The sequence below is a fragment of the Sinohyriopsis cumingii genome, chromosome 8, assembly GCF_028554795.1.
Source record: "Sinohyriopsis cumingii isolate HCF-2022 chromosome 8, ASM2855479v2, whole genome shotgun sequence".
NCBI classification, from domain to species: Eukaryota; Metazoa; Mollusca; class Bivalvia; order Unionida; family Unionidae; genus Sinohyriopsis; species Sinohyriopsis cumingii.
In genome coordinates, this window is record NC_142968.1 from 96,817,147 (window position 1) to 96,832,112 (window position 14,966).

A 14,966-nucleotide genomic window follows, 5' to 3' on the forward strand; every position below is an offset into this window, starting at 1 on the left:
GCGGAGGATAAGTTAGTTACAAAGAGAAGGGATCACAATTTAAACTAGAAATGACTCAAATACATCTTTGACTGGATCCTTGAATAAATCCATAACTGGGTTTGGACAGTGCTTGCTTTTTAGACAAAACAATGAATCTGAAGCTGGCATTGCATCATACATAATATGAATTGCATTATGTTATTCTTAGAGGTAACGGATGATGCAATCATAACTAAGCTTACATCACTCTGTTGAAAAAGTGCCCTATATCGACTATTGAAATCATACAGTGTAGCGCTTTCCTTTTTGTCAGTGTTTGATTTTGCAAAGGGACACATTTCTGTTTAGCCAAATTAGTAGAGATCCGTCGTACTTGTGTGAATAATGCAGGTAACTTCTGCTATGTTTCTGGTGAAGAAACGTTTGCATAAAAATGCGCAGTCTAACCACTATGGTTAAGAAAGCCTATCCCCTTTATTTTGGCTGCACAATCCGAGATCGGGACAAGAGGTGGGTCCCAAACATGTGCTGCATCACTTTTGCAACAAATCTTCGCCAGTAGGGGAACAGGAAAAGGAAATCTATGCCTTTTGCAGTGCCGATGATTTGGAGAGAGCCAACAGATCATATGAGCGATTGTTACTTCTGCATGGGGCCTCCAGGTTGGAAAGATGTGTCAAAGAAGAACACGTGGACTGTGCATTATCCAAACATTCCATCCTCTATACGCCCAGCACCCCAAGGAGAAGGACTGTCAGCTCCTGATGCAACCAGAATCATTCTCACTTGCGTCAAACCAGGAAGAGGAACAGGATGAAACTTTTAGTCCTGAATCATTAATGTCACATGACCCATATTTTATCCCATCCTCCTCTTCTGAACCACACCTAATAACACAAGGTGAACTGAATGATCCTGTCAGGGATTTGGAACTATCGAAGAATGGCAATGTTTTGACATAAATTCCAGTTGGTCATGCAGTCCATATGAAGGAATCCCCTTAAACAAGAAACAAATTTTGAGTTGCATAAACTATGAAAAATATCAATGGCTGCTTTGTGGCGATTTTAAGGTTTTTGATCTCTTGCTTGTTCTGCAGACTGGATACACAAAGAACTTCTGATTTCTATGGGAATGGGATAGACGCGCGAGAGATTCCCACTACATCGTGAGAAATTGGCCACTCCGACATTCATTGGAGCATGGGAGGAAAACTGTTCAGCAGCCACCACTAGCTGAATGAATGAATAGTTTGTCACACCCCTTGCATATCAAACTGGGTCTGAAGAAGAACTTCATCATGGCCATGGACAAAACACAAGTAGCTTTCAAGTACCTCAGTGGAAAATTTCCAAGGTTACGTGAAGCTAAGATAAAGGAATGGGTCTTCGCTGGTCCTCAAATTCATGAACTTCGAGATGATGCATTTGACCGTACACTGCGTGGCAAGGAAAATACGGCATTGAAAGCCTTCCAGTTAGTGGCAACATATTTGCTCTGAAACAACAAGGCAGACAATTACAGGAAGTTCGTGGAAAATCTCAACTTATTTTCTCAAACACTGAATAGAGATCCATATTGTACAGTGGTATGTGATAATGTATACAATTGTAATCCCTACTACATCATAATCCATACTGAAAAGTATGTTTGTTGATAGCGCACAAAACTAGTTATCCCTATTACATCATAACCCCTATTGTACAGTGGGTTGCAATTAGTACACAAAAGTAATTACCCCTACTACATGATAAGTAACTTCACAGTATATGTCGAGAACAGTCAACGTATGCATACGTGTTGCTAAGGCCTATCAAAGTTCTGGCATCAAAAAGGCATTTGTACAGCCATTATTGCAAGTGATAACGGAGTATTCATAGACAGTGAGAATTGGTTCAATATATTTAAGATAAGGGGAAGGTCGAACTTGAAAAGATAGTGTTATCATCTCGCTCCAGAGAGACTTCGTCACTGGCTGATGACCTGTAAAATTACTGCTCATATTGTCTTCATATTGAAAATCTGAGTTTAGGCTTAACATGATACTTTTGACTCTGTCTTGTTTGCTACTCCAGTTGAATATACAAATTATTACTGGTGATTGTGGAGTTCCTACAGGAGACTATGGCCCATGGCACCCTTGGGAAAGATGCAATGCATCATGTGGTGGGGGAATACAAAGGAGATGGCGCAGTCTGTGTTGTCCATCAATTGACGGAGTATGGAGTGATTGCAGGGATAAGTATAATCGAACGGAAAAGTTCCTGTTTGAATATCAACATTGCTCCGGGATTTGCTTTAATGGCGGGACTTATAGCATTGGATCCGGGTGTGCATGTGCTCGGGGATATCATGACATCTGTTGTTCAACATGTAAGCTTTTCATTCTTTACAAAATAGTTTATGTTAATTCCTTACAGCACCAAGCAAAATCTACATGTCAATAAACTCAAAGAGGTAAAGCTATTCCAAAAGGAAAAATATTCTAACCCGTATAAAAAATTGACTGACTCATGTGCTTTTCAGATGACTACAGAAAATTGTCTGGCTGCATAATTATTATGCATTTTTAATTTGTATTACTTGTTGTCTTTTCTTGATGTTTATATGTTATATATATCTGTCTTTTTTACTCGACTTTGTTCAAAATTAAGCTAATGTTGTACCTAATCAGAGACACTTATTTTGCAAACAACATAACATATCGCTAATATTTATATAAGATATTAGAGTAAATATTCAGATCATTATTAGTAGTAAACGTGTTTAATTCAGTTCAAGTTAAAGACACAATCTTGATTCTTACCTTTAAAACTTCTAGAATATAAAGTTCATATTAGTTGACAAAGTATTTATTACGAAAATGTAAATTGCGACCGAGGTCAAGTTGATTGATATATAATCTTGTATATTTAGGAATTATTCATTCTTTCCTCAACATGTTAAGAAGAAGCAGTCTCATTGTTTTGTTCATATTGTTCTGTTTTTAATTTGGTTGGATTTATTTATTCAAATTAGTATTCAATGGAATTACAACGTGTTCAAAACTATTCTTGGACTAAAAATTAATTTTGGAATTATAGCGAACTCAAGCGAGAACATTTTTGATTACATTATTGTGATTCATCCAAGGATTATTAGTACATCGCCACATTCCACGCCATTAACCCATTGGCACATTCGAGACTACAGGCAAATCAACACATTCAGTAACGGAATTTATTTGGAATACCAATGGATTCAATTGGAATTTCATACATTTAGAACAATTAGGACCATATGTGATTTAATTCACAACACTGAGTTCTTTTTAAATTTTCACATTGCATTCTAGGGAAAAACTATTTGTTGAACTTAACAAAACCTTTTGGTTTTCGCTCTTTTCTGTTGCTTTCATTTATAAATTTGTATATTTTTCATTTTTACGATTTCTTTATAATAAATCTAAACTTTATCCTGAATAGTACAGATGTGACGTGTTGTGCATCCTCTTTTGATGCCAAAATCAGGAACTTCAAACAATTAGAGGTCGCTAATCCATGATCAGTAATTTCCACAAGTTTATCCAGGTATCACCGCATGAAAAGCTACCTTATAGAAAGATCGTAATAGTCCGAATAATTCCTTTAAATTGCTTTATGCTACGTGCTTTAATTTGCGTAACTTTTTTGTACAATACGCAAGCAAAACAAAGCTTTAATTTTTCGCAAACTATAATGTCAAACAAAAACAGCATATTAAGTTTTACATGTGACTTTGCTACTCTTCACATTCTCCTGCTACCACTCATAATGTTGCTGCTGGACTTTCTGCGGCTATCATGCCTGTTACTGCTGCTACATGTTCAGCTATAGCGCTTCTTCTTACCATGCTGCTACCATTGCTGCTATTACCGAATCTTCTCATACTGCTACATCTCCTTTAGCTATGTCGGATGTTAACCAATACAAACAGTTCATTATTAAAAATTATTTTCTTTGTAAGTCGCCAACAAGTGATTTAAATTTTAAACAACTTCACAAACTTCAGAATATTAACTTACAAAGTAACATAGTAATATACTAAACTACAATTCAAAATAGTTTTTTGTGAAATTGTAGTTGTACAAAACCCCGCTTAATCGGAATGACTATAGAACAACTGAGGGAGAAATCATAAGCAGTATACACATGAGAGATTGCGTCAAACCAGTTGTAACAGACTGGTAATAGAACATAATTTTGGTATAAGATCACGGTCACTAAAAGATTCTTTCATGGCTCTTACGAGGTTTTGGATATGGATTACTGATCTTCTGATTCTATGTAGCCAAACACCTTAAGTGTTATGGTTTTGCTGCAGAACACGTCTCAAATCTCGGTCTAGAACAAGTCGGGAAGACGAGAGGTGGAAGTAAACTGATTGTAAGCTGGTGGTTCTGTGCGCAGTAGGAGCGTACCAAAACTCTCATTTTCCAAAATAAGATTTAGCAAAGACAAAACGTTGTTATTTTTTGCATAGTATATATACACTGTTAATATTATTTGAAGAGGGTCTGGAACCGTTTACTCATGGATGCTAAACACCTTCTGTTTTAATTTGGAATTCGTCAAATTGCTTGATATTCCACACTACTTTGTGGTTTAGTAACAATTATTTCACAAACCTCTTTCCTTTACTTGATGTCAAGACTTCTTCAATCATGCATACACCGCCAGTGCAGTCTGTTGGTAAATGCACGAGAGAACCAATATAGGATATTACTTCATGTAAGTCGATTCTTCAGCTGGTATAAACAATGTATATTATAGAAATTAAGTGTCCAATAGACTGATCATATGGTATATATACTTGTAGTGATAGTATTGTAAGACACTTGTTTTTTTTAAATATTGACAAAATCCGGGAATCATTTCGGAACTAAAACACTCTATTACGAATTATTATGATTCCGCTGATATAAATGCTACACAAAAGCGGTATTTTCATCATTTTTCCCACATCTCTGACTATAAACAATTTTTTTCATTTTAGTCTAAAGGATTAAGTCCTCACCTGTGTCAGTTCCCATAAATGCTTTGTTTCTATTCTACTATATACCCTGACACCATTGATCATTGTATGTTAAGACATGGAAATACTGATTTCTGTCGTTTGATTTGCATCGCAGCTAAACGAGCATATTCGGGTGGAAAACGTAACCTATATTGGAAGAATAAAATTATGCTAGGACTAATACATCAATAATTGGGAAGGCTACTTCTTCCACAGTCATCAAAGTACAGTACATTAATAAAGTGCCATTATGGAAATCAAAATTAAAAGAAAAATATTTTAACGGCTGTGAAGCAACGAACAGTGCTTTATAGATATAGAAACGTATAAAGCTGTCATGTTACATTCGTATGTAAAATATGCATGAATTAAAACAGAGAGGATGAGGAATTTGCAAAGAGCTTTAGAAAAATTAGAATTAGAATAACAGAAGCAAACTCAATGCAATTATGCAACATGTATTACTTTTGCACGATCTTTTCTTTATGAAACAGTACCACGTTTATTACTAGAACACTACACAAAACTGTTTCACCTCTCTATGAGAAGTTTTGACCATTTTTATATCTTCCTTTTATTTGTAACAAGTTTTTCGCTGGAAAATGTCATCTCTTCCAGATGTACTTAGAGTGGCAGTTTAGTCTAAGGCATTCGCCTTTACAGATCAATATCATCTCACTTCTATCCACGTGGGCTCGAGTCTCGTACTTTGTCAAATTTCTAAAATGATGTTGTTCCTACAGGAAATATTGCTGTCAATATTAGACTAGAAACACCTTTTCAAAATCCTTTAAACAAATTTTTACGAAAGAAACCCACTATTATTGAGATGATAAACGGTTATTTTGCATCCAAAACTTTATATTCATCGGAACTCTCAGTCTCACCGACCTAACATAAATCAACAACAGTACTGTGAACACACGTTATAGGTTTGGTTTTGTGGGCTTTTATTCCATTCGTCAGCAGATGATCAACTATGAGTGGTGGGAAAAGAACCCTGGAATGAACTACCAACCAATGGGAAGCTACTGGCAAGAATCACATTTACCCATGTTGATTGAGCTGAGACTTGAAATCAGCGGTGACGTGTGAGTGATCTTTGAAGGCAAGCGCCGTAGACCACTAGGCCTCCTGGTGCCATTGCTTGCCCATTGTTTCACAATCCTCTTTGTATGGCATGGTTTACTATGGAGATCACTGATTAACTGGTCTCAGTCAGCTGGATCTTTGGTCTTTAGTCATGACATGCCCTATATTGACAAATCCCATTGGTCTTTAGTCATGACGTGCCCTATATTGACAAATCCCATTGGTCTTTAGTCATGGCATGCCCTATATTGACAAACCCATTGGTCTTTAGTCATTACATGCCCTATATTGACAAACCCATTGGTCTTTAGTCATTACATGCCCTATATTGACAAACCCATTGGTCTTTAGTAATGACATACCCTATATTGACAAATCCCATTGGCCGTTTTTTATCTGCCTTTTCTTTGCTCTAATTTTAGACTCATTATCGACAGGTGAAACCACTGCCACTGTCTGTTTTTTAAAGCAGACAAACTGCATTTATAATTTTACTTAATAAATGTCTCATAAAATCTAAATAAAAAGGGAATGAAAAGTAGAAAGTAGGAAATTATTTGACAAGGCAAAAACTTAACTCTTTATAGTACGAAAAATGTTCTGTTTCAAACACGCATTCGCTAGTTGACATACAAATATACCGAACTTTCTTAATTATTTTTTTCTCTGTGTTCTGGATCACTTACCATGTTCTATCCACTTTAAACTGGTTGACCAGTTTCAATCTACTTTACACTAGATTTTAATAATTCTTTTAAACTAATATGTAACCACATGCCAACCTTTAATTTCAAACCACAATATGCCAAGCCATTCTTGAGCAACTGGTGGGTCAGAGTGGGCTTGACCTTTGCACTTCACTCTAGGCCACTACTCCTCAAATTCAAATTAATGCCTATGCCACTGCTCCACAAAATATTACTAGAAAACCTGGGTTACCAGATGTTGAATCAGCTGTTATAACAACAAGAAAATAGTCTCAAGGGCCGTCAAATTAGTTGCGGTAACTAAAAAATATCATAGGCCAGTAGTCCTTATAATAATTGTTCTGACAAAAATCCCAATACCATTTTGAATTTTATGAAAACCATATACCCACCCACACCTACTATTCACCATAACTTATAGTACAAAAACCCACAACCTTTTACCTCCAATTTTAATAATTTCACTTTGCAGCGAATCCAAATAGCTATGCAGTTTGTTTTTCCTTTTGTTTCTATTGGTTATTGTTGTTTTGTTTTTATTATCATTGTAAAAAGGACTATCCCAGCATTGGAAGCCTTGCATTATGGATAAGTATATAGTATAGAAAAATTGTTTAGCAGTTAACATCGTAAAGGAAAGGCGACATCTGATTTGCAGAAATGTTCCGTACCGAAGGGTATCGAAACTTTGATCTCTTTTTTGTTCTTGCCTAATCAAGATTTAATGCATTTTTTGTATGATACGTAAGCCGTGCTTATGTTATTTTATATCGCATACACGAGATTTAGACCGTTTTTCGTCATATCGGAGCAGTATGGTCTTTATTTTGTTTGGAACTCTCACTATTTTTCAGTAGTTGTTTGGATCCGGTACTGAGTTGTGCCTCAATTATGCCCAAATAAGACAAGAAAGAGGAAACCAACAAAAATAAAGTTGTATGAAGGAAAGAACTTTCAGAAAGTAACGGTCATTGAATTGTTGGAGAAAAAATATCAAATACGCGGAAGAATATCACTAAAACTGAAATCCGAATACGGGGAGATATATTGCGAAAACTTTTTGACGGATACCATAGATAATATAAAATATCTATAGACATGCTACTAACTGAAACGATTTTATGTATGGATTAACATAGCTCCTTATAATACAACAGATGCCTGTGGAACACTAGAATGCAAAATAAGTAAGAAAGTCAGGATCTCAAAATGTAACTCTAATTTTGAGAACAGTTATGTTCCTAATATCACGGACGACAGCTTTGTAATCAGAAAAGTACTGTTATGAAACCGCGTTATAGATATGAATAAGAAAAAGGGACGATAGAGTCAACTGAGAGAATAATTACTATATAATAGCAGATAATACCTTACAAAACTCAAACTAAATTATTCAAGAACGACAAAATTTAAACATGTAAATAAATATATGACAAATATATGTTGGGTTAAAATGGAAATGACATAATTAATCTTTTCCTACTTGGAAAAGGAAGGAAATGTTTGCTCATTTTAAACTGTGTAGTATTTATACGTAATAATATGCACAATATATTTGGAACCAACTGACTTTATGCATGTTAGCAAAATGAATCTTGGGATGAAACGTTGATTCAAACTACCAACTGCACATAATGTAGAACATCGTGCAAATGTAATGCAGTTGAAATGACATCATAGCGCTGTTATATATATTTAATTTATATCTAATTTAATTGTTTGTATGTTTGAAAATCTTTCTATTTTTAATTTCATTATATGTCAGAATAATGTAGTTCTGTTCATTATGAACTCGTACTTTTTCCAGAAAATATTTTGTCCTTGACTGTTCAATTCTGTAAACAAATAAGGCTGATTAGGTTCCCGATCTTAATTCAAATTTAGTAACAGTCACGTCAAGAAGTTATTTTTTTAAATTTTTTTTTGTGGGGGGAATAATAAGGTTGAGATCGAGGCTGTGTTGGATATGTGATCCTCGACTTGTAAATAAGTTTTAGTGAAGTAAACAACTTTTATTCTCGGATTGGATCTTATCAAGAACATACAGGGGCTACGTACATTTTTTAATATGTAAACATGATCACGTGACTCTTATCCGGGCATCTGTTTTCCGTAAATATCAAGTTTTAAACCATAGAGTAATAACCGTAGTCGGGCGTCTAAATACAGGGATGTAAAGGTGTTTATTTTGTTGTGTCATTTTGGGAATTACATTTTAATGTTTTTTTTCTGATTATTTGGATTCTAAAAGGATTATTTTGTTTCTCTGGAAATATTTTGAGTTCTCATACAGAATTCTTGAACAAAGACATTTCTTAAAAATCTCATTCGGATTTCAAAACCGGATTACTGCCTGCGTTTCTACAAGGAACTGTAGACTTAAACACAGTACAGGATACAACATACGTCATCGCCTTCCATCTTGGATTCCTCGTCGGAACTCGAACTTGAATTCATTAGAACATTTTATTATTAGGACTTCTAAAATTGTATTCGTGGATTATTCTTGGATTATTTTTGGATTTGATTCTTGAAACCTTAACAGAGGAAACAATAAGAAAATGAGATAATGCAACCTAACAAAACATGCATATGAAGGTGAAAGGATAGACGATCTTCTATCATAATGTTAATGTTATAATTTGGACGCAAAAAAAAGACTAAAAAGGTTTCGCAGAACAATTGATTAAAGAAAAAGGTGACATGTAAATTGTGCAGAACTTCTCGATAATAAAACTCAAAGTCGGAAAAAATGAAATATCTACCTCCTCTAATTTGTCGTCCAAACAGAGAAACATAAAAACAGTTGCAAATGAAACCAAATGGCGAATTCTCACACGAAAGCTATAAGATTCAGTTTGCACAACAATTCTCCACCCGCTCATTTAATTAATACAGATTTGAAGCTGGAAAAGACACATTAAGATTTTACTCATTAATAAAACAAAAATAACTGCCAGAACAATCAAAGAGTTAGGTTTCAATAAAGTCCAGCTAGACGTATCGATTCTCAGAAAAGAAATAAGTGTATATGGTGTACATCATTCTGTTCGTTGGTATCATGTACATATAAAGCATATGGCCAACAGGAATATAGAAATACAGAGATCTGTTTCTCGTATTCCAAAAAAACAATATGAATATCGGGGACAGAATTATTTATCAAGACTAATTTTGTCTTTAATTAACAAGCCTAAGGATCAAAAACTCTTTCGCAACAAGTGCATGAAATGTTGTGATTTTGAATTTGTATTGTAAGGACTTAAAATATTATGCTACTAAGGATATAAAACAATAGATATCATGACAATATGTATCATTACAATAGATATCATGACAATATGTATCATTACAATAGATATGATGACAATAGATAGCATGACAAATGATAGTTCTAGAATTATCAAAAATACAACATTTCGTCCCTTAAAGATTTTCGTTCGATAGATTTAAACAAAATGGCCCAAGCCATAAAGACGTGTTAATAGCAGAACAATAAAATGTTTAGATATTTACCTGTTCAAGGATGAAAATTCAAAGAAACAATAAGACTGCGGAGAAAATGGGTCTTCGACGAAGATATCTATCTCCGTTAATACATAGATTCATTTGAAAAATTTAATGAAATTGAAATACCGACAATATCAATAATTTATTGAAAACTAAGGGCTTAGCACAGCGGATTACTACCATGTAAAGGTTATGAAATATTTAAAAACGAATCATCTAGACGATGTTAAGAACTTTTAAGAATAGAAGATAGTTAATTGACAGATGATATTTTAGACGAATTCACATTTGTTCATATGAATAACTATAAACCAGTCTCAGGACATTATTCAACTGTATCAGAAATAGCTAGGACGACGAAGAAACAATTAAACTCAGTTTCATTATTGGAGTGATGATTTTGAAACTGGCGGTATTCTACAAGTATATATAGAAGTATTAACAGATGTTCACACGATATTTTATGGATTATCATGTCGTTCCACGAAAGCAATATATATATATATATATATATATATATATATATATATATATAGAGAGAGAGAGAGAGAGAGAGAGAGAGAGAGAGAGATAAACACGTTTGTAATACTTCAGTAAACTTACCGAAAATTGAGGTTTATATGTTATATCTGTTTACAGCACGAAAATCAATGAATAAATTAGTAGTTGTTTGTCAGGAATACAGATACAGAATAATTCATAACTGTCGGTAAAGAATAATAAATCATAACATGGCGAATTTCAAGAGATAGTAGTTTGTTCAAATATGGGACAACCTTCAAGTAGGGAACAGATAAGTAACGTACTAGGTCAAAGATTATACGATAATTTTATCACCAGTTTCCATGGAGACCACATGAAATGCCGCTGACACTTGTAAGTATAGTCTAGATAAGTCTGTCAGAACATGCACCTTTTTAGTCAGCCTATTTCGCCAACAAAATTATGAAACATAAATTAATATTTTTTTGCGCAATTTCTAAGTTTGTATTTTTTTAAATAACAAAACAGTTTAAGACAAAGAGAGAACCGTGAAGGGTGATTTTATGATACGGATTTTGTATCCAGCCGGAAAATAATTGTTCAACTTATATGGTTTGTTTTCAGCTAAAATTAGGTCACAAATGTAACATTTTAAGTAAGTACAATTTTAAGCAAAGTGAATAAAACCTTTATATATAATTTTCGTCTGGACGTGTTTCGATGACATTTAAGGTGCAGGGATTTAAACAACCAGAATTGAATAGTAAACTATATTAGTATCAATGTTTAGGACCACACTTGGTATCTAATTCAATCTGAATTCGACATACACTTTAGTCAGATTGAACTTTATTTGTGGGTACCGTTGGCTTGTCTACATAATTCATATTAACATTATTATCTTTGGTTTCTAGCTTTCGATAATTTATTACTGTCTGTTTATCATCTGCTGGTATTATAGTGGTTACCACGTCGGTGTTTATGTCAAAATTTATCCAAGTTTAAATGAATATAATGAAGTTTTCAAATAGGTATTATAATCTGCTATACTACCCATTTTCATCACCATATCACTTGGTAAATAAAACATGCCATCACCACCAACTAAACAGTTCGATCTAACGTTTTAATAAAATGAAACGTTGAACTCATTTTGTGATATACTCATCCAGTGCACCTAAATTTGTTTGTTTCGTAAATGCGTTTAGTAGCATTACAATCGTAGCGTAATATTTGCTGCATTTTTACTTGACCAGCTATAATGGATATTAGTTCTTGTCTAATACCGTAATCTAGACGTGGTACTAATCAATTTGATAGACATTATTTGCTATCACTAGGAAAGAAATAAGTTCACCTATTTTGTCATAACATGGTATCGTTTGATTTCTTTAGGTAACATTTTTCTTCTGTATTAATTCTCCTGCTTCTTAATTATTAATTATAACCTCATTTGTATGGACTGGGCAAAGCAAAAACAGCTTGTATGTTCGAAAGGCACATTATCAACAATACAGTTTTTTTCTCCATGTGTATATCTCCAATCAATATTAGTGTAAATATTACAGTAATTAAAATTTCTGCCATATACTTCTAGATGTATGTAGTTGTTTGCTGCATTAAATGTTTTATCCTATGCTAATAGTACCGTGCATTCACTGCATTGAATGTTTATCCTATGCTAATGGTACCGTGTATTCACTGCATTATATGATTTATCCTATGCTAATAGTACCGTGTATTCACTGCCTTTTATGTTTTATCCTATGCTAATAGTACCATGCATTCACTGCATTAAATGATTTATCCTATGCTAAAAGTATCGTGCATTCTGATTCACTGTGTTATGTATATTTGATTTAATGTAGATTTTATTTAAATTAATTGTTTGTTTGATAGTTTTAAGCTTTTATTCCATTACATGTTATTGTAATGTAATTTTATTTACTGAATTTGACATTGTCCAGAAATTTAATTCAGTTATAAACAACTAATAATAGAAACTTTGTATCTAATGCTGACCTAATTCCTGGCCTTGATTCAGAACCAGTAAGAGCTGTAATAAACAAAGTTTTTTATTTTTTTTATTATTTCTCAGAGTACGATTCATAAAGTGAAATCAAGGCCATGTCTGGTCTACATGTGAAATAGCATGTATCACTTAGATCTTTTAGAGGATTGACCCACATCGCATATCTGTTTTGCGTTGTAGCTAGATTTAATATTGGTGTTTTGAGAAAGAATAGTCATCAGTGCCTTAACACTTGAGAAGTTAAAGTGTGTTATGTTGTGACCATTGTTGGGGCTAATTATTTTGTTTTCTTCAAAATTATTTGGATTCCAAGAGACTGTGTTTCCATGGAAATACTTGTGCTCTAAATTAATTCTTGTACAGTGACAGTTATCAACATTTGCACAGAATTCATACACTGTAATATTATTTTCTGTGATTCAACAAAGAAATGTTGACACATCAGTACGACGCTGACCACAGCATACGTCATCACCTTCCATTTTGGATTTCATCTGGAATCTAACACAGTTTCATTAGAGCATTTTATCACTAGGACTTATATTTTTTCATTCTTGGATTATTCTTGGATTATTTTTGAATTTGATTCGTAAAACCGCATTTGTTTTCTTCTCATTTTTATCTTGTTTTTCTAGAGAAACAAATTATTTGTTAAAGTTTATAAAACTTGTTGTCTTCACCTTTTTCTTCTTACGTTTTAGAAATAGCCTAAACACGTAACAAAGAAAACTGTGCGTTCGTCCTTGGGATATACGAATGCTGGCTAAAATATTTCAGAAAAAATGTTTTTGAATTTAAATTCCCCATGGTTTTGAAAGAAACAAATCCAAGAATTATTTTTCATTTTAAGAATTCGTTCGTAAAATCAGCACGCTTTAAGACACTATCTTCAAATTAGTGAATTTAATTTTTTAATCCTACCCAAAAGTGGTTATAAATTTTGAAAATGGAAGTACAGCTAAAAAAAAGTTGGAATTAGAGATACAACAGGTTCAGTTTCACTTAGAAATGATACAAATGGAAAGAAAAAGGGAGGAAATACAAATGCAATTTGAGAAAGATAATGAACAAATGTAGTTACAGAAAGAGGAGAGAGAGAAACAAATGCAGTTACAATCGGAGAAAGAGGAGAGAGAGAGACAGATGCAAATGCAAATACAAAGAGAAATATCAAGTTAGTACCCCCTTTTCTGGAAAAACAAGTAGACAAATATTTTTCTTATTTTGAGAAAATTGCTGAAAATGTGAAGTGGCCAGGAGAATTTTGGACTCTATCACTGCAATATGTATTCACTGGTAAAGTTCGTGATATTTATATTTCACTGTCACTAGAGCAGAGCGCTGATATGATGTAGTTAAGGACTATAATTTGAAGGGTTATGAGTTAGTCCCCGAAGCTTATCAACATGATTTGAGGAATTCTAGAAAATCAACTGACTAGACCTATGTCGAATATGCATGGGGAAAAGCACGACAGTTTTATAGGTGGTGCTTTTATAGAAAGGTTAACAAAGATTACAAAAATCTCAGACAACTTGTATTACTTGAAGTGTTCACGAACTGTGCCCATAATGACATTAAGACTCATCTGGATGAGCATCAAACCAGAACCTTGGACAATGCTGCTCGTACTGCTCGTGAGTGTTCTTTAGCTCATAAAATTTCTTTTGTAAGCAAGTCTTCCACTTAGCAGTCTTCTGGCAGAAAATTATTCAGCCTAATACAAGTCCTTCCAAATTTCAAACGGGCACAACTTTTAAAAAGCGAGCTTCTGATAAAGATCAAAGATCCTTGTCTCTTCCTACGTGTACCTATTGCAAGAGAAAAGGAATGTTATTTCTGATTGATACGATTGAAAAATAAGCATCAAAATCAAGACAGACCTATTCCAAATGCTCTTACTTCTAAGAGGTCAAGGTCACGGTCATGTATTGAAAGCAATAAAAATTTGTTGGGTCTAATAAACTCCAGTCTGATTTTATTATGGAGAATTATGAACCATTCATGTCGAAGGGTTCTGTATTACTCTTGGGTGATTTGACCAATCCCATCGCTATTAAAATTTTAAAGGGCACAGGAGCTTCCCAGAGTCTTTTATTGCCAGGAACTTTGCCTGATTCTGAGAA

General features: G+C 33.8%; 1 protein-coding gene across 2 annotated transcripts in view; it reads left to right on the top strand.

The window, feature by feature from the left end:
- Nucleotides 1-1,904: 1,904 nt before the first annotated feature.
- LOC149794196 (uncharacterized) overlaps nt 1,905-14,966 on the top strand; it is a 49,723-nt gene continuing 36,661 nt past the window's right edge. For both annotated transcript variants that reach the window (XM_089966534.1, XM_089966535.1), the window contains exon 1: nt 1,905-2,355. In XM_089966534.1, the coding sequence (XP_089822660.1) occupies nt 2,022-2,355 (334 nt within the window). In that variant the 5' untranslated portion in view covers nt 1,905-2,021. The remainder of the gene's footprint in view (nt 2,356-14,966) is intronic.